At 41.2% G+C, this 23,983-nt stretch overlaps 2 protein-coding genes and 2 non-coding genes across 7 annotated transcripts; all 4 read left to right on the forward strand.

Annotated features, from left to right (window-relative positions):
* The first annotated feature begins 348 nt into the window (after positions 1 to 348).
* slc25a3a (solute carrier family 25 member 3a) lies at positions 349 to 7,056 on the forward strand. Of its 3 annotated transcripts, none has more exons than XM_058065968.1 (8): positions 349 to 518; positions 909 to 1,096; positions 2,498 to 2,622; positions 4,101 to 4,280; positions 5,241 to 5,422; positions 5,644 to 5,816; positions 6,065 to 6,175; positions 6,593 to 7,056. In XM_058065968.1, exons 2-8 carry the CDS (start codon positions 955 to 957, stop codon positions 6,751 to 6,753), a joined length of 1,074 nt encoding a protein of 357 aa, XP_057921951.1. In that variant the 5' UTR covers positions 349 to 518; positions 909 to 954; the 3' UTR covers positions 6,754 to 7,056. The 3 variants fall into 3 exon arrangements, with proteins under 3 accessions (XP_057921951.1, XP_057921950.1, XP_057921952.1); XM_058065967.1 differs by lacking the exon at positions 2,498 to 2,622 and adding an exon at positions 3,623 to 3,747 and having other exon boundaries at positions 350 to 518; XM_058065969.1 differs by lacking the exon at positions 2,498 to 2,622 and adding an exon at positions 3,623 to 3,747 and having other exon boundaries at positions 379 to 518; positions 914 to 1,096.
* On the forward strand, positions 4,560 to 4,765 carry LOC131127001 (small nucleolar RNA SNORA53). Its single transcript, XR_009129489.1, has one exon. It is a non-coding gene; the product is annotated as a small nucleolar RNA SNORA53 (small nucleolar RNA).
* On the forward strand, positions 6,245 to 6,450 carry LOC131127000 (small nucleolar RNA SNORA53). Its single transcript, XR_009129488.1, has one exon. It is a non-coding gene; the product is annotated as a small nucleolar RNA SNORA53 (small nucleolar RNA).
* A 6,133-nt stretch (positions 7,057 to 13,189) lies between the features above and the next one.
* Positions 13,190 to 22,866, forward strand: ldhba (lactate dehydrogenase Ba). Of its 2 annotated transcripts, none has more exons than XM_058065972.1 (9): positions 13,190 to 13,208; positions 13,810 to 13,888; positions 16,394 to 16,529; positions 16,631 to 16,748; positions 16,825 to 16,998; positions 17,128 to 17,301; positions 17,383 to 17,500; positions 21,094 to 21,217; positions 22,256 to 22,866. In XM_058065972.1, the coding sequence occupies exons 3-9, from the start codon at positions 16,401 to 16,403 to the stop codon at positions 22,421 to 22,423; spliced, it is 1,005 nt and encodes a 334-aa protein (XP_057921955.1). In that variant the 5' UTR covers positions 13,190 to 13,208; positions 13,810 to 13,888; positions 16,394 to 16,400; the 3' UTR covers positions 22,424 to 22,866. The 2 variants fall into 2 exon arrangements, with proteins under 2 accessions (XP_057921955.1, XP_057921954.1); XM_058065971.1 differs by lacking the exon at positions 13,190 to 13,208 and adding an exon at positions 13,561 to 13,715.
* Positions 22,867 to 23,983: the final 1,117 nt, after the last annotated feature.

Below are 23,983 nucleotides of genomic sequence, written 5' to 3' on the forward strand. Positions count from 1 at the left end.
CCTAATTATGCATTCATGTCACAACATTGAATATATTCCCAATAAACTATAAATATGGGATTCAGTTTGTGTATTTTTTTATTGTTTGGTGGGATGTTTTATTACATGTAAACAGTGTCTGTTTTGTGTGGGGGTTTTTATGATGAGAATTAGAATTATCAGGCGTTGAAATCCACACACACTCAGGACCTAGGTGTACACTGAAGCGTACTTGACAATGGCACATTACAGTATGTCATGTAATCGTTGAACTTTTGAAACGATGTATATTTATATTTATATATATTTTACATATACAATCCAAGCTAGTACTGTAATGTACAACTCAACACTTCACTTCTTTTTTTTGCCAATGGGTGGACTCATGAGCAACCCTTCATCGAATAAAAAGCGTAGAAGAAGTCAACACGTGGGTTTTCTGACGTCACGAAAGGACAAGTCGCTACCCGGAGGTCGTTCTCTCTCTCTGAGCCGGCGGTAGCAGCTAAGCGGAGGCGCCATTTTAACTCGCGCATAAAGTAAGTTAATTTGCTTTTTTAAATGTAAATATCGGAGACATCCGACACAACGCGCTTTGAGTTACGTTTTCACGAACTCTCAACTACGTCGGGTGATTTAACAAATGTTTGTTTCTTCTTCTCTTGTAGAGGGCACCCATTCCACCTTGTAGCGGTCATGCTAGCATTGCGGTGTGGCTACACCATTAGCGTTCTAACAGTCCTGACTGTAATATATTAATATAATATATATTTTACGGAATGCACATTTCATTTGGTATCCTCGTCGTTAAATTGAATTCCACAGATTATAACATGTTCTGTTTGGCTGTCAGTACGTGGTGACTTTTGGGGGTGGGTCGCTTTTCGTTAGCTTATGCTCATTCATAGCTAACCTGTTGCTCATTGCAGCGCAGCTCCGCGGGCAGATAGGACCACCACCACCACAACCACCACCATGTATCCGGCCACTTTGACGCACCTGGCTCGGGCCAACCCATTCAGCGCCCCGCTGTTCAGCCTCCAAAAGGTGGAAGAACCGGAGCAGCGTCTCCACGGACAGAGGACACGCAGGCTGGCAGCAGCCGCCACTACAGACGGTAACTTCCCCTTATAGCATACAGGCCGCTTGTGGGACTCTCGTGTTAGCATCGTTAGCTTAGCCAAGCGGGTTTTACTATGTAGTACGTTTTTTTTATTCGCACTTTAGCACCTACCATCTTACAGTGACGTTCTACTGAACTACGATAATCGTAACTGAGGCAGCGGGGACGAGTAGGCAGGTCATTGCTAAAGCTAAGCTGCTAATGGAGGACAAGGAAGGACACAATACCGAGCCTTTAAACCGCCCCAACTGAAATTGACATGAATACTCTTTAAATCACTACAGCCAGTATTTCTAAAGTGATGTACTACACAATAGTACAGTATAGCAGCAGATTTTGACCAGAGTTTGAGCTAATATCAGTCCTTGTACAAATTGTCCTCACATTTTGGGTTGAAGGCTAGGACCCTAACCTGAATATAGGTAATACAGTTTGTTGTATTATTAAAAAATCAACTATCTCCAAGTGCAAATGTTAATGTTTATGCTAGGATATTTCATTTCTTTAACAGTGACCTTCATTGACGTCTATGACGTGTTTGAGCAGGCCTCCATGTAGTGTTAAAGCCAAAGTGCAAATGTTACAAATACAGTGGAACTCCTTTGTCTGCCACAAACTCAAGTAGTTTACTAAAAAAAAAGTGTCTGTTTAAGTCAGTGTTGACATACATGGTCCACCACTTTTGTCATAACATTTTGACTCAAAAGTGTCTATTATATGGATGAATAAGTTAGTGTTAGTATTGTCCGCGTCATTATTGCTAAGCAGCGTGAAACGACGACAGCAGCATCGTTACACAGCATTAAAATGGGCATACGGTGACTTCAATGCAAGTATGTTGTTAAACGTTGAATCTACCACAACAACTGTGCACCCATTTAAAATAACATTGTAAGGTTATTATCCACAGCTTGGAAGATTTGTGCACGTATGGAAGCTTTGACACTGCAGTCAAGACGTGATAAAATTACCGCAGCAGTTCTCTTGGATAAAAGCGTAAAATATTATATGCAAATATAAGAATCTGAATAAAAATATGCACCAGTGGAGGAAAACCACATTAACAAACTGCCGTCGGTTAAAAAGATCCTTGATCGCCCAATCTCCAGAAGTAATGACGCTTGTCGACAGCCGCTTATGTTAACATTAGTCAGCTGGCTTAATAAAGGAAATTATGTTCACGTTGGGTTTGACGATGCCACTTTGTTTTCTGTCAACACTGTTGACCTTTGGCAGGTTGCACAGTTGTCTGTTTTATGTTCAAAATAAGTTTTTACTCCCTGAATTTTGAGTGTGTCAAATTCTTAATACTTGCGAAGACACTAATTAGTGTTTCATACATTGTGCAATTAGTCGCAGGTTTTCCGTTTTTAAATCTCACCTGTATTTCTTCAGAGGGCGACAGTTGCGAATTTGGCTCTCAGAAGTATTTCGTCCTGTGTGGCTTTGGTGGAATTCTGAGCTGTGGCACCACACACACAGCAGTTGTTCCCCTTGATCTGGTCAAATGCCGAATGCAGGTCTGTTTTTTTTTTTACGTCTCGGTCGTCAGTTTTTGCCCCTTCCCCTTTTTTTTGTACATTTTGAATTTGCATGGAGACATGCCCACAATCCAGTTGTCGTTTTCCAGCATGCAATAATGCCTATGATTTTTAATGTTTGTGAGTGATCACGACATGGCTGCATGACTTACCTCATTGATTTTTTTTTTCCCCCATCCACGTCGCGTGCGCACACACACACATACACACAATGCCATAGACCTTCCTCTGCCAACTCAGGAAGAGTATAGGTCAAGGAGATCAGAACAAGGCATTTGTCTTTGAACACTGACTGGACAGTTTACCAGTTGTTGAGCCTTCACAAAATCGTTACGATATGGGCCTTCATTATCATACTGTCTGATCAACCTCCTGTCAGGTAAGACTGATTTCAACATCCTAAAGTGCTAACCAATGAACATGTTACTACATTGTATTATATCTGCATTGCATTGTGATAACTTGGATAAGTAGTGGGTATAATGGCAATTGTTGAATGATTTTGATCTGAAATCACAGACTTGTTGGACCACACTGATGTTTTTACACCGGGAAGATAATGGGTTAATCATTAAAGTTGACCATCAAAAATACAGAATTATATAGTATTGATAGAGCCCTATTTTATTTGTAACAATTGATTGGCTTTTGGTAATGATTACTATTTTTGCCACGCATTCGTCATTCAACAGTGGAAGACTAGTCAAACCAAAACATCACTGCGATCCATAAAGTCAATACTAAAATCACTGGTGTTGTCACACAGTGGCATGTTTGTCATATAGCCACATATAATGAAAGGGTCCTTCAAAAATGGGATTGGAATTAAAGGCAGGCTAGGCTGTCCATAGAGATTTGGTTGTATTCCTTTCCATTGAGAACGCTCCCATTAAGTGGCTGTGATTTGGTGTTGATTTTTTTTGTCTCTTGCATGTGACCCTGCATGTTGCACGTTTGTTGTGTCCCCCTTCTACCACAGAGGAATTTAGCTGCGAGTTTGGCTCCTCAAAGTACTATGCCCTGTGTGGCTTTGGGGGCATCCTGAGCTGCGGCCTCACACACACAGCAGTAGTACCCCTCGACCTTGTCAAGTGTCGTCTGCAGGTTTGTATGGACGCTACAACTTTGCATTGGCAGCAAGAGGCCAGCACCTCCTCCAAGTCCCTGGCTCCATGACTATTGAGAATTGCTAAGTAGCACATTTATTTATAGGGAATCTGTGGAAACTAAAGTAAAGTGTCATTTCTGGAGCTAAACACAGATGCTAAATTGTGAATTTGTCACTTCACTAAATTAATAACAGCCATAAGTTGTAGTGAAGAACATGCACTGCTGCCAACAGTTAATTTCAGTGTTTGCAAATGAACCACCCTCCCGAATAGAAACAATGGAGCGAGTTCTTTTGAAGTTGATCCATGGGGAAAAATACAATGTCCTTACTGTTGTTGTTTTTGTAGGTGAACCCAGACAAATACAAGAGCATTGGCAACGGCTTTTCTGTGACCGTGAGGGAGGATGGTGTCAGGGGCTTGGCCAAGGGCTGGGCGCCCACATTCATCGGCTACTCAATGCAGGGACTCTGCAAGTTTGGGTTCTACGAGGTGTTTAAAATCTTCTATAGTGACCTGCTTGGCGAAGTAAGTACAATGACACACACAAAGATAATACTGACGTGATGTTGCTCTACAATTTAACATTTATGTATCATTACAGTAAGTGTTTTTGCCTGATTTAATGCACATATGGGCACGCCCAAATGTAACTAATATACAAAAGAAGGGCAGAGGAGTGATATCTGGTGAACGGGGTGGCTGTGAAATCCCTTTTATGTAACAGAAACTCAACAGGAAAAACGAGAAGAAAAAAACTAGAGCACACAAAATCTGATTATCATTTGCTTTTTGTACTATATTGTCTACACGCTCCTTAGATCCACCTCTGGAGGGCGCTGTTCTCCGAACAGAAGGCCCTCAGCAGCTTGCTTGGCTGTACAATTGGAGGTGCTTGAGTCATTGGCGTGTGAGAGCAGTCTACCTGTTCCCCGGCTCACCTGCACCACTGGCACCCCCGTCTGATACTGACGGGGATACACCCAGTGTTGCTAGCCAGGGGGACGGACAGCTTTAGCTCATTTTTCTAACAACCCTTTTTATTTGTGACGATAGCCCCCACCTTTGATCATTCTTATTATCTGGAGCTTATTCTTGGGTTTTTCCATTTCCAATCTATTGTGCCAGTAGTGGTCTCCTTTATCACAAAGTTAAATGTTTGTGTCTTTTTAGTCCATTTTAATCTTTTGCAGGACTAATCTTACCCACAGTGGTGGAGAGGTTTCAAGGAAGACTGTTTGTGACAGGTGTCATCCATATAAGGAGTACTTTCCTATAGGCAAAGACTAATTTGTCTTTATTGGCACATAACTGAATAGGATCAAATGATTGATTTATTTTCTGTTTCAAAAACATACCATAAAACTTATGGACTGCTCATGTCTTTAGGGGCATACTGTATCTTTAAGAGGTCCAGTTTTATCATAAGGGATGGATGTCTGTAATGAAGCATTTCTATTTTCCTTTGTTTCTCTTACTTGATGACAGGAAAATTCTTACATGTGGAGAACATCGCTGTACCTTGCTGCCTCAGCCAGTGCCGAGTTCTTTGCCGACATTGCTCTGGCTCCCATGGAGGCTGTCAAAGTTCGTATCCAGACCCAGCCGGGCTATGCCAACACCCTTAGAGAGTGTGTCCCCAAGATGTACGGAGAGGAGGGTCTCTGGGCGTAAGTTTACCGTCTTTTTTATTTATTTATTTTTAACCAACCATTGGTTTGGTGTCAGTAGTTGAGTTTCTGTCAGCCAGCTCGAGTTCTGTCCCACCGTGTTCTTGGTACTAAAAAAATGAACTTGTTGATTGCTTTTGTAAACGTTTCCTTTGAAAGACTGCCTAAATGCGTGGTGTGTAGACCCATGTCATGTCCTAATCTTAATCTTCCCCCTCTAGTTTCTACAAGGGTGTGGTACCTCTGTGGATGAGGCAGATACCATACACCATGATGAAATTTGCCTGCTTTGAGCGCACTGTGGAGATGCTCTACAAGTATGTTGTTCCCAAGCCCCGCAGCGAGTGCACCAAAGCAGAGCAACTGGTTGTTACCTTTGTGGCTGGTTACATCGGTGAGTAACGGGGACCGCATCGCCGAGTTGACCAAGTACGGTTGCAATGTAGTTGAACTCATTTCCTTCCTGCGTGTTGACTCGCCAACAGTTTTAAGACTTGTTTTGATGTTGTTTTGATCTTGGTCTGAATGGTAATGTTGCATACAGTATAGCTGATTAATCACAATCCACTGAACCATATCATTAAAACGTCACATCTAAAGAGCAACATTGTAATGCATGTTTGTTCTCTGCTTTGTTCTCAGCTGGTGTGTTTTGCGCCATTGTTTCCCACCCTGCCGATTCTGTGGTGTCTGTGCTGAACAAGGAGAAGGGAAGCACTGCTGTCCAGGTCCTGAAGAAGCTGGGACCCAAAGGTGTGTGTCAGGCGTAATGTACGAATATGCAGCTCCACGGGGGTAGTCAAGCCAACACAGATGTTTATCTACACGCTCCTTAGATCCACCTCTGGAGGGCGCTGTTCTCCGAACAGAAGGCCCTCAGCAGCTTGCTTGGCTGTACAATTGGAGGTGCTTGAGTCATTGGCGTGTGAGAGCAGTCTACCTGTTCCCCGGCTCACCTGCACCACTGGCAACCCCGTCTGATACTGACGGGGATACACCCAGTGTTGCTAGCCAGGGGGACGGACAGCTTTATTTAGTTAAAAAAAAAAACAACTTACATTGCATATTGGCTCCCTTAACAATTAATAAAGCAAGGTAGTATTAACGTGGATTCTAGTCATCTAGACCAGTCATTTACTGTTCTATGTATCGGTGTCTCGTCTCCTGCAGGTGTCTGGAAGGGCTTGGTTGCCCGTATCATCATGATTGGTACTCTGACAGCTCTGCAGTGGTTCATCTACGATTCAGTCAAGGTCTACTTCCGTCTGCCCCGCCCCCCTCCCCCTGAGATGCCCGAGTCCCTGAAGAAGAAGCTCGGCCTCACAGAGTAACGATGATCCCTTCGACCATTCGCACACCGGGCGCGGGCGGCAACCAGCCGATGGCAACTGATTTCCCCACTTCCATTGTGCGTGCACAGCAGTTTTCTATATTTATGTCCTCAAGCTCTGCTGCTTCAGGGGTCGGGGCCGTAACTAATCATGTATATTTACCATACAGACATAAGTCGGAAAGACCTGCTGTTGTCACTCTTTGCTTAACAGATGGGCGAAGAATACTCCCTTGTAAAACACTTGTCTGATTTTATTCCGTTTGTCATTAGAGAATGGAAATTAAAAACAATTCCTTGGAAATGTTTCAGTCTTTTTCAATTGGGTCTGAAAAAAGCGTCCACTCAAGTTAAATCATGGTATTACACAGTTCCAGTCAATTTACATATAAAAATGTAACTTCTTCCTAAATCTGTTAATAAAGCTAAAATATCACTGTTGGGCTTTTAGCCTTAAAATGAAGTACATTCGTGGTACTAAGCACTAAAAGTGTCCACTTATTTTTGAAGTAATCCATTTAACAGTAAGCTGGGTGAATGATTGATTCAGTACCGTAATGGAAAAGAATATAACGCAAAGGTTTGGGTGGCAATTGAACTATATAATGAATACGTTGAATATCCCAACACTTGTTTATTAGTACTCAAACTAATTTAATTGAAATTGTATTTGCCCACAAGGGGGCGATGTTAACCCACTATTTGATGTAACTGGCCATTGTTTTAATTGTTTGCTTTATTTTGCCAGGTACTTGGTGGTGTCGCTGCAATTAACTTAAAACAAGGAACACTTACAACTTAAAGGTAGTACTGCATTCCTGAATACACAGTTATGTTCCCTTGAAGTGACAGTCACGGCATTACACAATGTTGTCAGGAAAAACATATATACTTATATATTGTGATAGAATTTGACTGATTACACAGACTGCATACACAGACTACGAGTCGGTGAAAAAGTATACTTAAATGATTAACTAGTGTGATACAAAGTAAAGTAAATTTACACAACAGCTATACATTGAAGTGAACAGACACAGACTGTTGTCAGTCTTGACACTTTTATGATTAAATGGCGTGATAAAAAAGTAAAATACATTTACAGAACAGATATACCCTTGAACCGAATAGACGCTGAATACACAGACTTGTCAGTCAGGAAAAACATATACTTAAATGATTAAATACTGCCGTAGAAAGTAAAGTACATGTACTGAATGTATTATAGGTGAAAAATAATATATACAAAAATCTAACCGGGGAATATTTTGAGAGAATTTCCCTGGTGGGTGACTTCACTTGGCTTGTCATAGATTTAAATGAAAAATTGCTGCATAAAATATTAAAGCAGTGGACTATATGATATTGTACCATTAGTGGATGCTCTACACTTTCAATAGAAGTTGGTTGGAGCCAATTAGCTTGTATTTTCTAATTACCAGCCTATGTTGCAATAACAATCAATGATAGGAGACTCGTCGGGATGTGATGTGGTGGGGTGGGGTGAGACCAAAATTGAGCATTTTTGGGATTCATTCATTCATTCATTTTCTACCGCTTTTTCCTCACGAGGGTCGCGGGGGGTGCTGGAGCCTATCCCAGCTGTCTTCGGGCGTAAGGCGGGGTACACCCTAGACTGGTCGCCAGCCAATCACAGGGCACATATAGACAAACAACCATTCACACTCACATTCATACCTATGGACAATTTGGAGTCGCCAATTAACCTAGCATGTTTTTGGAATGTGGGAGGAAACCGGAGTACCCGGAGAAAACCCACGCATGCACGGGGAGAACATGCAAACTCCACACAGAGATGCCCGAGGGTGGAATTGAACCCTGGTCTCCTAGCTGTGAGGTCTGTGCGCTAACCCCTAGACCACCGTGCCGCCATTTTTGGGATTTAATCCCATAAAATGTCTTTAAAGAGAGCTGAAACTTTGTCTTGCCAAGCAACAGCCTCAAATCTATGTTTGGAGAACACTGAATTAATCAGTACAATCTGCAGATGAAGTCTCGTTTTGTGTTCTATTAAGACAGGAAGTGGCCAAGGCAGTTTTTTTTCCAGTTTATGAACCAAAAAGTATGACACATGGAAAGATGCATCATCTAATGGTAGCATGCCTTGCCCGGGTCATCGCAACACGCCCTTCTGTCATTACAATCCATTTGGTTGCTCATAAAGTAGGCTGTTTGTATGCGGCCGACACGGTTGCCGGAACGATGGATGCATCTCGCCGGGGCCTACTTATTGGAGAAGGTAGCGAGGATGGGTCACAGGAAATGGAGCTCATTTATACGCGGGATCGTCATGTTACCGCCGTGTCCTCAAACATCCAAAGTGATTTCCATGTATTCTGTTATCGCGTTCCTTTTGTGACAAAACTACATACATACAGGATAACGGCAGATAACATTTTCAGGACATTCAGCGGAACATCTTATAAACCCGGAGCCATTTGGATTAAAGGAAGAGTAAAGCGGCCATTTTGATGCTTCCTATATAGATATCCATTCGACTGGATAAGTGTGACATACCCGTCAATACTCCTGTTTTCCCGGGGAAACTCCCGTTGCCCTTTCTTCCTTTTTGCCCTCCTGTTTAGTTTCCCAGAAAGTACTACAATAAAGTATTCACAACAGTTTTAGAAAATGGAAACAAGGATTTGCGTTCAAAAATAAATAATTCATCAACCCAGCCATTTTTGGACTGACCATACAAACATGGACCCTACCAAAAAATAAGACTAGACTCCCGTCTCTCATCAGAAAAAAAAAGTTTCTTTCTACCTTTTTCTGTTCTTTAGTAATCAACCGTAGAAAATAGGTAAGTTTCAGGAAAATATCAGTTCCCGACTAAAACAAAAAAAGTAAATGTTAAATGCAAATATGCATTTGAAGCATAACATTGTTTTTTTTTTTGCTTTTGTGACACATCAAATATCAAATATGTAAACAAGTATACCACAACATAAACAACACAATCATGTAACGCCATTCCCGTTCACACTGCATGAAAACTGGATACTGAACCAGCAGAGCAGAGCCGACATGACATGGCTGAAACTGAACGAGAAAAAAAAAAACAAATCTCCTCTCATTCCGTGTGGAAGTGGTAAATTTTTGGCTACTTTGACTTTCTCCCTCACTCAGTTTGAAACACTTTTTTAAGTTGAAATGTCATAGTCTGTGCAATGCAATGTAAACAAAGAATAACAGGAGTGTAAAAGTGATTATTGGGTTGTTTCCATGGAAATATTCCATTTATTGATTTTTAATTCTACTTTGAAGGAATCCAATGAAGCGCAATAAATGAGGTATGAGAAGCTGGCGAAGCGGGTCTAAATGGTCACTGGTGAGTATTTCCTTTAAGTATTAATTTTCCATGTTATTATGTAAACATTGACAGACGATGTCGTATTGTGGAGGTGTGGACTTGTCTCCACTAGCAGCCTCGGTGCTACGACCCTCCAACCGTCCATATCCTGTTGGCGTGCATGTGAGACAAAGCAAAGAGTCAGCAAGAATCAGGGCGGTGAAAACCTCGTCTGTGTGCCGACGCGTTCATCCGTCCATTCATTGACCTTCCAGTCTCGTGCCAGTCAGAGCTCAGTGATGATGTGCTTGGTCACATGACCATGGGGGCCGGACTGGGTGGCCTAAAAATGATGTCCAGTGTTTTTTTTAAAGGCAACAAAAATCATTCAATGATCTTGAAAAATGTCAAGTAAAAAATACCGGAATCTGCAATAAAATTAGTATGATATTTATACAGTATATATTATTAATATGTATGTAATATATATACATAATAATATATGATATTATTATACAGTATTGGTATCCTGGCTACTTTGAAAAACAAAATCTAAGATTTTGACAATAAAGTCGTAATTTCACAAGCATAAAGTCATACATTTATCAGAAAAAAAGTTCTACATTTGCGAAAAAAAAGTCGTAATTTTACACATTTTGCCTGTAACGTAGATTTTGAGAATAAATTGAGTACATTTATGAGAAAAAAAAGTTGTAATATTACAAAAAATCATGTCTTAAATTTACAAGAAAAAACGTAATATTACAAAAATCAAGTCAAGTAAAAAATACCGTAATCTGCAATAAAATTTGTATGATATATATACAGTATATAATATTAATATGTATGTAAAATATATACATAATAATATATGATATTATTATTATTGTATTTTTTTTGCTTTTTTGCTGAAAACCGATATTGTCCATCTCTCAATTTCCAATACCGATATCAGCCGATACTGATACCGATAAGTGTAACATGACATATCTCCTGTGGTGGAATGAACACATACAGTATGTGTTGTATACAGAATTTTGTAAATATTGTTTTTTATGATCGGGGAACAAAATCCGATGTCGATATCAACCGATATCAATGATCAGTACCGATAATTATCAAACATCCCTACCTATTACTCCTCAAAAAATGCATATTTCACCTTACTTTATGTATTCTTCCCCAAAATTAAGCTTTTTAAGCATCAAATTGAACAATGAAGTAAAAAAATAAAGAATCTCAATAAATGCGACTATTATACTAATTATTGGTACAGATAATTATTGGACATCTCTAGTGTTTATTGTTTCAGTATTGGTATCCTGGCCCCGTATTTACTTGGTATTGGATCCAGGGTGTACCCCACCTCTCGCCCAAAGTTAGAAACCCTATGAGGAAAAGCACCATAGAAGACTAGCATAAAATTAGCATTTTAATTGAAGTCAGCCAGCACATACTGGCCAATATTGTTGATTCTGACATATCCGTGAGGTTCATTCTTTGATGGGGGGCTTTTGTTATGTTATGTAACCATAGCCCCCCCCCCCCCCCCCCCCCGCCCCTAACTGGTCTAATCCTCCCCTCTCCCTTCATGGTTCAAATGTAACGGTCCTCAAACACGCGAACAAAAGCTCCTGACGCAGCCCATTGATGCTGTAAGGGACGGGCCCCCTCTGCCGTGCTATTGGATGCGGGAAGAAACAGCACATTCCATTGGGTACCAGCCGGTATCACCACCGCCATCATGGCATCACGTGCGCAGCATCAGCAGGGGTTGTCGGGTACAGCGTGTTCTCATGCATGTATGACACCCCGTTGGCTGCAGGCTTTTTCTTTTTTTGCTGCGATGCACACTGGGGGCTGCCGTTGCTGCCGTTGCTACCGTTGCTGTCGTTGCTGCTATGCTAAGCTGAGCATTTAGGGACATCTTATTCATCGCAGCTAATGCAGGCCCATTCCAATATTCCAATGATCTGTGGTTGCATCATGAAGCAAACAGCATTTTACTAGTACTACATTAGAGCCATAAAGAAGACACAGAAAACTGACAATAGTCATCATAATATGACAACCAATCACCCACAATTACCCATGACCAAAGGTCATATAAATACCCTCGCTCAAGCAATGCCTGTTACGACGGGGTGTTGAAATAATTGTAGATTTTGAGAATAAATTGAGTAAATTTATGAGAAAAAAGTTGTCATATTACAAAAAATCATGTCTTAAATTTACAAGAAAAAAACTGTAATATTACAAAAATCAAGTCATAAATTTATGAGGAAAAAAACAAGTTTTAAATTCATGAGACTCAAGTAATAAATTGATTGGAAAAAAATCTTATAAATTTATCAACTTTTTTCTTAAATCTTATAAATTTATTCACTTTTTTCATAAATGTACTGCAAAAATAATTGACAATTTATTTTCTCGTAAATTTCCGAAACTTGTTCTTGTAAATTTAATTGAATTTAGCGAGATTTTGAGTTTGATTTTTATTTTTAAATTTTGAGAGAATAAATTTAGTAAATTTATGAGAAAAAAGTTCTGATATTACAAAAAATCATGTTTTAAATTTACAAGAAAAAAAACATAATATTACAATAATCAAGTCATACATTTATGAGGAAAAAAACGAGTTTTAAATTCATGAGACTCAAGTAATAAATTGATTGGAAAAAAATCTTATAAATTTATGAACTTTTTTTTTGTAAATCTACACTTTTTTTATAAATGTACTGCAAAAATAATTGACAATTTATTTTCTTGTAAATTTCCGAACCTTGTTCTTGTAAAAAAAAAAAAATTCATAACTGTACTACCTTTTTTCTACTTAATTTATTGATTCTCATAAATGTACAACTTGAAAAACAAGTCGTAATTTTACAACTGGCCAAATGTCACCTAAGTCCCCTGTCATATCTGTCTCAGGTAATGCCTATTTCTACTAATTATGAAAATGATCTAAGATTTCCAGAAATAAGAAAAATAGAGTAAATTTACGACAAAAAATTGTTGTATTATGAGAAAAAAAAATATTCGAGATTTCCGAGAAAAGAAGTCGTAATTTTATGTTACAGGCATTGCCTGAGACAGCCATGAAATGAGGACCTTCGTCTTGGGAATATGGCGGGAGCGGGGTAAGTGAGAAGGACTAGCCATGCTAATCTAAATGCTAAACTGCTTTGTTTTGCCGCTACGTTAAAAATAAAAGCTTGCCTGAAGCAAGAGGAAAGTGTCCTTCCTTTCATCCTCAAGTAAACAAATGATAATGAAGTCGTTCTCGGAAATGGATGACTTTTTTTCAACTTTGTCATACAATATAACAGCCCAACATAACAGTAACATAACAATATTACATACAACGGTTTGATCAAAATACAGTAAATTGTGCAAAGTACGTATATATCCACCCACGCTTGCTACCATCCACATCCGCGATTCACTTTTTAGTCCGCAATCCATCAGTTGAGAATGAAAGAGTGGCCATACTGTGGTACTGTGGTCGCTAGGGGGCGCTGGAAAACTTGCATTACTGGACTTATCTTAGTGGACGGACACACAGACGGACGCGAACCACGCGTGAATTGTACTGTAGTATTCCTACAATATCCTTTAATTCGGGATATTTTCTGCATTGTATGTTTGTAAGTCACACGCACACGCACACGCACAAAACCCCGATCTGTCACGTATGATCTTCATCCTCCTCCTCCTCCTCCTCCTCCTGTCTCTCTCCAGTTCCCCAGCAGCCTCCTCGCTGACTCGCCACCTGCCTCCCACCAGGACCCGATATAACGGATAAAAGCCACCCGAACACGTAAGCCTGTTCATATTATTATATTATTATTTTCATTTTTGCATGCTTGAGTTGAATTGCTCTGCTAATTTGCACCCATTTCATACTTCCACCGCACCACTGCAGGATTTACCGATGCAATGTGGCTCATTTATTTAACTTGACACTTTGCACCTCATTATGTTTCAAAACAAACATCCATACCAATCACAATTCAACATGAGTATGGGGGAAATATGTGCCAGCATCCGTATAATGTAATAAAGATGGCAGCCACGATTACATAAGCGTCCAAAGGGGTATTTTTTTAAACCCGTCTAAACTGCACATATAATAACATATCAAAATATGTGGCTGGTTTTTTTTGCAGATGAAAATGTGTCATTTTGCTATTGCTGCCATTGTTTGGACCATGAGGCTGCATTGCATTCAGCACCCAAACCGCCTCCTCTTATAACACCTGTTAAGATATAGATTTGATACAAATATATGATAAATATTACAGCCTCAGTGTCCTAGCTGGCTGATTTAAAAAGTAGTACAGCTAAAGTGTGTTGAACTGGATTTAGAGGCAGGCCTCTGGAGATTTGTAAAAAAAAAAACAAAAAAAAACAGTGTCCCCATTTTGTGACCACTTCATGCATTTGACCTTGATAATAATAATATGTCTGGACCTGTTCTAGTCAATGAAAAATGGAGTTATTTTGGCCTACAGTTGAATTTCTGAAGTCCAAAAGATTTGGAGTTTAGGCTAAAATAAACTCCCGGGGGGGGGGGGGGGGGGGGGGGTCATTTGCAGCCCACATCTCAGTTTTTTATTCTTCATTGGAAATAATGGCAATGGGAAAATGCACTTCATCAAGCCTGCAGCTGTTTCTGCATGTAAAGTGCTCAGCTAAATCTTGAAGAGTCTCCAAGAGGAGCTACTAGAGGAGCTGCTATAGAGGAGCTACTATAGAGGAGCTACTAGAGGAGCTACTATAGAGGAGCTACTATAGAGGAGCTACGAGAGGAGCTACTAGAGGAGCTACTATAGAGGAGCTGCTAGAGGAGCTCATTGTTCGGCTTGATGTCATTACCGTTTTGTCTTGTTTGATCAAACTCATCTTTGCCCTGCTTTTCTTTATTATGCTTTATTGCTCGGAATTTGGGATATCCGTGAATGTCAAACACAACTTATAGGAATGATGTGCTGCTTTGCGTTACGATGTCGTATGTTGTACAGCGTCATGTCACATTGTGTTGCCATGTGTTTTGTTGCTATGCGTTGTGATTCATTGCGTTGTGATGCATTGCGTTGCGATGCGTTGAGTTATGATTTCTTGACTTGCAATTCGTTGCGTTGTGATGCACTGCGATGCTTTGCATTGCGATGTGTTGCGTTGCATTGTGATGCAAAAGCAATTCTCTGCGCTGCGTTGTGATTGTTTGTGTTGCAATGCTTGGCGTGGCGATATGTTGAGTTGCAATTTGTTGCTTTGTGATGTGTTACGATGCGCTGTGAGGCTCTGCATTGCGTTGCGTTCCATCACATTGCATTCTGATGTGAACGCCATGCGATGCTTTGCGTTGCACTTCTTTGTGTTGCAACGCTTTGGGCTGTGATGCATTGCGTTACGTTGTGTTGCGATGCGTTGAGTTCCGATTTGTTGAGTTGTGATGCGCTGGGTTCTGATTTGTTGAGTTGCAATTCATTGTGTTGCGTTGCGTTGGGTTGCGTTGCGTTGGGTTCTGATTTGTTGAGTTGCAATTCATTGTGTTGCGTTGCGATGCAATGCATGCGTTGCGATGCGTTGCGATGCGTTGCGATGTGTTGCGATGCGTTGCCATGCGTTGCCATGCGTTGCCATGCGTTGCCATGCGTTGCCATGCGTTGCCATGCGATGCGTTGCCATGTGTTGCAATACGATGCGTTGCAATACGATGCGTTGCAATACGATGCGTTGCAATACGATGCGTTGCAATACGATGCGTTGCGATGCGTTGCGATGCGTTGCGATGCGTTGCGATGCGTTGCGATGCGATGCGTTGCGATGCGATGCGTTGCGATGCGTTGCGATGCGTTGCGATGCAATGCAATGAGTTGCGATGCTTTGCAATGCGATGCGTTGCAATGCGATGCGTTGCAATGCGATGCGTTGCAATGCGTTGCAATGCGATGCGTTGCAATGCGATGCGTTGCAATGCGATGCGTTGCAATGCGATGCGTTGCAATGCGATGCGTTGCAATGCGATGCGTTGCAATGCGATGCGTTGCAATGAGTTGCAATGCGATGGGTTGCAATGAGTTGCAATGCGATGCGTTGCAATGGCACAGCAAAGAGCCGGCTATAAGAGCTGCATCATCACTACAACATAATGTAAATATCACTTTTCCCCTCCAGTTCCATGACATCGTCAATCATACAGAAGTTGAGTTGCGATGTGTTGTGATGCGTTGCAATGTTTAGCAAACATCAAAGAGTCGGCTCTTAAAGCTCCATCACTGCTACTGCGTGATGTTAATATCACGTTTTTCTCCTCCAGTTCCATAATGTCGTCGGTCCTACAGAAGTTGATCAGCCCTCTGCCTGGTACCTCCACTGAGCCCCCCAGGAACAAAGTGACAGTGGTGGGGGTGGGCCAAGTGGGTATGGCCTGTGCAATCAGCATCCTCCTGCGGGTAAGTCCGCCTCCTCGGCATCTTATACGTCACATCGGCAGCCATATTGGACACTGAGCCTCCGACGGGGAGAATTGAGTGGTTCGGTGTTCTTTTGTAAGGATCTTTGTGATGAACTGGCGCTGGTGGATGTGATGGAGGATCGTCTGAAGGGAGAGGTGATGGACTTGCAGCACGGCAGCCTTTTCCTTAAGACCTCCAAGATTGTTGCAGACAAAGGTCAGGGCTCCAGCAGCACATCAGCACCTTCCCTAGTACTAGTACTTCACATGTCAACACAAGTCTTGTACTCCAGACTACGCGGTGACGGCCAACTCTCGCTTGGTGGTGGTAACAGCCGGAGTCCGTCAGCAGGAGGGCGAGAGCCGCCTCAACCTGGTCCAGAGAAACGTCAACGTGTTCAAGTCCATCATCCCTCAGATCATTAAGTACAGCCCGCAGTGTACTCTCATCGTTGTCTCCAACCCTGGTAAATACCACATTTAGATGTTGGAACAGAGATTTGGGAAAATGTGGAAATTCGGAACAATTTGGAGCATTTGGAGTGGGCGGGGCAAGCGGTCATGTGTCACACGTTGGTGTTGTAAACCCTTCACAGTGGACATACTGACGTACGTGACGTGGAAGCTGAGCGGCCTGCCCAAGCACCGCGTCATCGGCAGCGGCACCAACCTGGACTCGGCCCGCTTTCGCTTCATGATGGCCGAGCGCCTCGGCATCCACGCCACTTCCTTCAACGGATGGGTCCTGGGCGAGCACGGGGACACCAGCGGTGGGTGTCTGCGGACCTTTTGTTGTGCTGGAATGCTGAAACGTGTCAAATGAGTGCTAATACAGCACTCTTCCGTTTCAGTGCCTGTGTGGAGCGGCGCCAATGTCGCCGGGGTCAACTTGCAAAAACTGAACGCTGAGATCGGCACTGATGCTGATAAAGAACAGTGGAATGCCACACATAAGGCTGTGGTTGACAGGTATGCTGTGTATGGCTGGAATGCTAATTCAAACGGTAAAACACGTTTAAGTCGACGCCCTTCGGACCGGCTGACTTAAGCGGTTGTCAACATAAACAAAACCAAAACTAGCCGTTGCTTGCACATTTAGCTGTGAATTTGGCCAGAAATAGAAGATCAATTTAATAATAATGACATGTATGCAGGCACGGCGGGCGAGTGGTTAGCGCACAGACCTCACAGCTAGGAGACCAGGGTTCAATTCCACCCTCCCCATCTCTGTGTGGAGTTTGCAGTATAAAATACAGTATAATATTTACACTCATCCAATACCAAAGATGTAGTTAAGAAACCAGTAGGTGGAACAAATACAAAATAAACAATAACAAAAACATTTTTTTTCCAATAAAATGTCATCTAGGCGGCACGGTGGTCTAGGGGTTAGCGCGCAGACCTCACAGCTAGGAGACCAGGGTTCAATTCCACCCTCGGTCATCTCTGTGTGGAGTTTGCATGTTCTCCCCGTGCATGCGTGGGTTTTCTCCGGGTACTCCGGTTTCCTCCCACATTCCAAAAAAACATGCTAGGTTAATTAGCCACTCCAAATTGTCCATAGGTATGAATGTGAGTGTGAATGGTTGTTTGTCTATATGTGCCCTGGGATTGGCTGGCCACCAGTCCAGGGTGTACCCTGCCTCTCGCCCAAAGACAGCTGGGATAGGCTCCAGCACCCCCGCAACCCTGGTGAGGAAAAAGCGGTAGAAAATGAATGAATGAATGAATGAATGTTTCCAATAAAATGTCATCTTCTGGACTCTACTTACCGAGCAGCATTCCAGATTACCATTGGCTTGACTAGGATTAGTTGGCCCTCACGCGGCCCCTCTACATGCTGTGGAGAATTCCTGCCATCTTACTTCTTATGCAAATTCAACTACTTTTTGCAAAGGAAAGTGGTGCATAACTGTACATACATACAACCGTGTATGATATTTGACCTTTGATTAGTCATCATAAGGCATGTGGCATTAGACTAAATAGCCTTAAAGCACCATGCTGAACCTCGGACTGGCTAGCTGACAAACATAACCACAACCATGTGTAATGGAATGTATAAGTAATGGAATGTATGCATAGTTACTTGGTACTTTAATAATAATAATAATAATAATAATAATAATAATAATACATTTTATTTGTATAGCGCTTTTCAAGATACTCAAAGACACTTTACAAAAGAATGAAGTTGAATAGAGCAAGTAAACAGAATAAAAGACACACCATTCATTGGTTAGTACACAGTTAAAAAAGCGGGGCGGGGCACAGCAGTCAGATATAGAAGGTTAGACATTAAAAACAGATTTAAAGAGGTGGGTTTTGAGTTGTTTTTTGAAGGTGGGAAGGTCAGGGCAAGCACGGAGTGAGTGGGGCAAAGAGTTCCAGAGAGTGGGGGCAGCGATGGAGAAGGCTCTGTCTCCCCAGGTTCGGAGCTTGGTCTTACAGGGGAGTGCCAGGAGGTTGGAGTCTGAGGAGCGAAGGGGACGCGGGGGATTATGTGGATGGAGGAGGTCTGTGAGATATGGGGGGGGTCAGATCGTGGAGGGCTTTGTAGGTGATGAGACGGGAAGCCAGTGGAGGTGTTCACGGGAGCGGGTGGAGGTGAGGAGGCGGGCAGCGGAGTTCTGAATATATTTACCCAGAACCATAACAAGAATGAGGAATAAGAAAGGATTTTTTCAACATATGGTTGTTCCTAATTTTGTTTTCCTAACATTCATTCATTTTATACCGCTTTTCCTTACAAGGGGGGTGCTGGAGCCTATCCCAGCTCTTGGGGCCAGGGTACACCCCCGGACTGGTGGCCAGCCAATCCCAGGGCACATATAGGCAAACAACCATTCACACTCACATTCATACCTATGGACAATGTGCATGTTTTTGGAATGCACGGAGAGAACATGCAAACTCCACACAGACATGGCCAAGGGTGGAATTGAACCCTGGTCTCCTAGCTGTGAGGTCTGCGCGCTAACCACTCGATCGCCGTGCCGCACCGATGGCTAACAATCTAAAAAAAAATGTTTGATGCTGTGGTAGAATTCAGATTCATACTTCATGCTTTAATTCTGAAGCTTATTTTGCACTGAACAAGAAGTGTAATGCTGTGTAACTAGACAGTAGTTACGTTGCTGTTTTCGTTTCACGCTGATTCGCGATATATGACTCCCTGTGCCCAAACGTCACAATTCCAAATGCGCCTGAATGCCTCACAGCGCAGAGCACGTAGACATCTAGCCAGAGCATGAAGTTCCTCATTGGTCTGTGTGAGTTACATATATGAACAAATAAATACATTTGGTGATTATATTGTGCATTAAGAGCGAATTTGTCATTGTTTGATTTTTCAATCACCGTTCATGTAATTATTGAGTGTTTGTACTCATGTCACATTGGAGACAATAACCCAGGCGCTAAATAATCACCAATCAATTCGCGAACGGATTATGTTCAGCGGGAAGGTCGGGAGTGTTTCTGTTATCCGAGGCCAAGCGATGACAACAGTTTTAGTACAAACGGCCCCGTGGGTTTGCTACTTGCAGCTGTGGTCAGCTTAATGCAATCTGTGTGCAGTAATGCGTATTAAGAGCATCCAACACTCACTTATGTAATTATGAGCACACTGTGCTACACATAACACATACGTACGTGCATGCTTTTTCTTTAACCGCTTCAAGTCTGGCCTGGAGAAGCTCGCTAGAAAATGATTTTGTACGTGCATGTAGAAGATCTAAATCAGGGGTCTCAAACTCAATTTACCTGGGGGCCACTGGAGCTAGGGTCTGGGCAAGGATTTATTAATATACAAACTTTTTCAGTGCTTTGGTTCCGATTTTCTACAAGAAAAGCTCTGATAAAACATTCCACTGTTCTCAAATATCTTTTTTTTTCTGCACAAAATAAGATGGAAAAATAAATAAACAAATCAAGAATAAAGAAAATCAATCAATCAGTAATAAAGAAATATAATAATAATAATAAAACAGCAAATAATAAAAACTTAAGAAAGCACATATAGTTGGTGGGTAGACAAATGATTTTTTTCATATTAAAATGAACAAAGCATTATTAGAGCCCTGTAGACATGACAAAACACGACTATAGTCACATTTATACTCTTTTTATTTACAACATATTGCGCAACTGCAGGGTCTCGAGACACATGCTAACTCGCAAACTAGAGAGCTAGCGACCTAAACGGTAGCCTTCGAGTTATTTCCTTTAAACTTAAATAGCCAAAAACCTACCACTTCCACACGGATAGGGAGGATAACTATTAACAGTTATTTAACCTTTAACATGAACATGAATCAAACGTAATAATGTTTTCTGGGTACATGATACCATACAGCATCCATATCAAACTAACATTAAACTTTCATATCAAGGCGGGGGCCTCAAACTAGTGTCCTGCGGGCCACATTTGGCCCGCGAGCCACGTGTTTACATAAATGTCAGTGTATAATAACACGCCGCATTCAGCACAAGGTCATTGGTGTATGCTCACAAGTGTTACAGTGTATTCACGTATACATGTTTTTTCATTTGCTTTTAAGTGCCTACGAGGTGATAAAGCTGAAGGGTTACACCAACTGGGCCATCGGCTTGAGCGTGGCCGACCTGACCGAGAGCATCGTCAAGAACATGAGCCGTGTCCACCCTGTTTCCACCATGGTCAAGGTCAGATACATCCAGAAGAAACTGAAAATGACGCTATTCCCTCATACACCACATCATACATCACATGATGGCGTATAGACTAAAGGCTGTTATTATTTGGATTCTCCCTTGGACAGCTCTTTGGTCTTGCCCGCTGTGGTGCGGTGTCTTTTCTCCACATCATGAGTCGGGATTAGATTGATTCCGGATTTGTTTGCTCAAACATAGCGGCGTGAAAAGGTGTTTGCTCCTTTAAATGTTTCAGATCATGAAACAAATTTAGTCAACTTAACACAAAATGCAGTTTTTAAGTGAAATTATTTATTATTAAGGGAGAAAAAAAAATCCAAACCTCCATGATCCTGTGTGAAAAAGTGATTGGCCCCCCGTTAAAAACATAACTTAACTGAGATATATCAGTCTGGAAAAAGTTATACAGCAATTTCTAAAGCTTTAGGACTCTAGCAATCCACGGTGAGAGTCATTATCCACAAATTACAAAATCATGGAACAGTGGTGAACCTTCTCAAGGGTGGCCAGTTGACAAAAATTATCCCAAGAGCGCACCAACAACTAATCCAAGAGGTCACAAAAGCATCATCTAAAAATTTTTTTTTTTACCAGAAAACATCTTGATGACCTTCGGGAAAATACTCGAGACAAAAGTCGAGCTTTTTGGAAGGTGTGTGTCCCATTACATCTGGTGTAAAAGTACCGCCACATTTCAATAAAAGAACATCATAGCAACAGTAAAATACGGTGGCGGTAGTGTAATGGTCTGAGGCTGGTTTTGATGCTTCGGGACCTGGAAGACTTGCTGGAATGGAAGGAGAATGTCCGGTCGTCAAGATGAGACCAACTTGGGTTCTACAGCAGGACAATGATCCAAAACATCAGCAAGTCCACCTGTGAGTGGCTGAAGAAAAACAAAATGGAGACTTTGGAGTGGCCTGACTGCATTTTGTATTGTCATTGACTAATATTGACATTTGTATGATGATCTGAAACACCACTTTATGTATTTCCTTAACTGTAAGCATGCGTGTCTTTTTACCAAAGGGCATGCATGGCATCGGGGAGGAGGTCTTCCTGTCCCTGCCGTGCGTTCTGAACAACGGCGGCGTGAGCAGCGTCATCAATGTCACCCTGACGGAGGCCGAAGTGGCCCAACTGAAGAAGAGCGCCGACACTCTGTGGGGAATCCAGAAGGGCCTCAAGGACGTGTGAGCTTCAGCGTTAGACCGCCGTCATCCAGAGATGCCAATCAACGTGCACAATTTCATCATTTGATGTCGTTCCTCCGTGTCGGACTCCGATCATCCTGTTCGAGCACAACACCAGTGTTTTTCAATCATGGCGTGATGGAGCGTTAAGCACATTTTATCCTGAACTGTGACTAAAGTGTTTTTGTGTTTTTGATTGTTTCCGCTGCAGATTCAAGCACAACCAAAAATGTTTTTTGTCTGTGTATTTCATCAAATTCCCATACTCAATGTGAAAGAAATAGAACCCCATGTATCCGGAAGGAACCCGACGCTTTTCCTCTTGCCTTCGTGTCTTATGAAGCAGTTTTTCCAGAGCACATTTCCATAAAGACAGCAGATCTTGAGCGTGCACAAGTTGTGTTTGTGATAGAAGCACTTAATAAATGAATTCAACCACCCCACAAATGGCCCTTTAGATATGCAAGTTATTCTTATTTTTTTATTCTTTTCTTTTCCCTCATTTTCTTTTATGAAAACTGGAATGGCACGGTAGACCACAGACTTCTGACAAGTTTGAAACGTGAAATTCTTGCTATCATATAAATAATAATCAATATACAACATTATCAGATACAATTGTATCATTTATTATTTTTTTAATCATAACTGGGGATGTCCGATATTGCCTATATTATTCAACTGTCAATTTTCAATACCAGTTAAATATTGTTTTTTGTGATGGGGGAAAAAAAATCTGATATCAACCCATATTGCATTTTTATCGGGCCAATAATTATCAGTACCGATAATCAGACATCTCTAATTGTGATGTTTAAAAACATATGCATGTGTTTAAAATGTAAAGAATTTGTGTATTTTCAACTAAAATAATAATAATGAACATTTTTTAATTAAATGAAAATTATAGCTTTTCTATCAGAAAAATTATTATTTTTTAGTTATTAAAAAATGGTTACTGATGGAAATAATTTAAATGGAAAATAACTACTTATAGGCATTATTTCATACATATTTAATAAAAATATAAAAATATTAAATAAATAAATATAATAACATTTAATTTTAAAAAATAAAAATAATTTTGTCAATTGATATTTATTCAAGTGTAGACTTCTGTGCCTTAAACAATAACAAAATCACATTTTTTTAATCCAGCAAATTAGTTTTTATTTGTTTTTTCTGAAAAATGATACACCTCAACTTAAATATGTATTTATTCATTCATTTTTGTTCATCGTTGTTCTTATCAGGGTCACAGGTGAGCTGGAACCTATCCCAGCTGACTTTAGGTGAGAGGTGGGGAGCACAAGACATGAAATATGAAATAATAATACTGACAAAAACACTCTTTGGGAGCTGATTATGACAAAAATATATCAACAAAATGTCTCAATAGGGACAGTGCACACAGGAAGTAAATATAAATAACCACAACAAAACTAAAAAATGAAGGTCTGGTGAAGGCAATACTTATGTTTTATGCCATTTTAATTATGTTTTTTATGCCCGGTACATTCCTAGCAGCAATTTAAACGATGGCGTTTTACTGCCATCTTGTGTC

Source organism: Doryrhamphus excisus, chromosome 3 (assembly GCF_030265055.1).
Source record: "Doryrhamphus excisus isolate RoL2022-K1 chromosome 3, RoL_Dexc_1.0, whole genome shotgun sequence".
NCBI classification, from domain to species: Eukaryota; Metazoa; Chordata; class Actinopteri; order Syngnathiformes; family Syngnathidae; genus Doryrhamphus; species Doryrhamphus excisus.

Excerpts from the sequence above, each read along its gene's own strand:
- slc25a3a (XM_058065968.1), top strand. The coding sequence starts at position 955 with ATGTATCCGGCCACTTTGACGCACCTGGCTCGGGCCAACCCATTCAGC. Across the intron at positions 2,623-4,100 it reads TGGTCAAATGCCGAATGCAG|GTGAACCCAGACAAATACAA; the intron begins GTCTGTTTTTTT and ends TTGTTTTTGTAG. Across the intron at positions 4,281-5,240 it reads ATAGTGACCTGCTTGGCGAA|GAAAATTCTTACATGTGGAG; the intron begins GTAAGTACAATG and ends ACTTGATGACAG.
- ldhba (XM_058065972.1), top strand. The coding sequence starts at position 16,401 with ATGTCGTCGGTCCTACAGAAGTTGATCAGCCCTCTGCCTGGTACCTCC. Across the intron at positions 16,530-16,630 it reads CAATCAGCATCCTCCTGCGG|GATCTTTGTGATGAACTGGC; the intron begins GTAAGTCCGCCT and ends TTCTTTTGTAAG. Across the intron at positions 16,749-16,824 it reads CAAGATTGTTGCAGACAAAG|ACTACGCGGTGACGGCCAAC; the intron begins GTCAGGGCTCCA and ends CTTGTACTCCAG.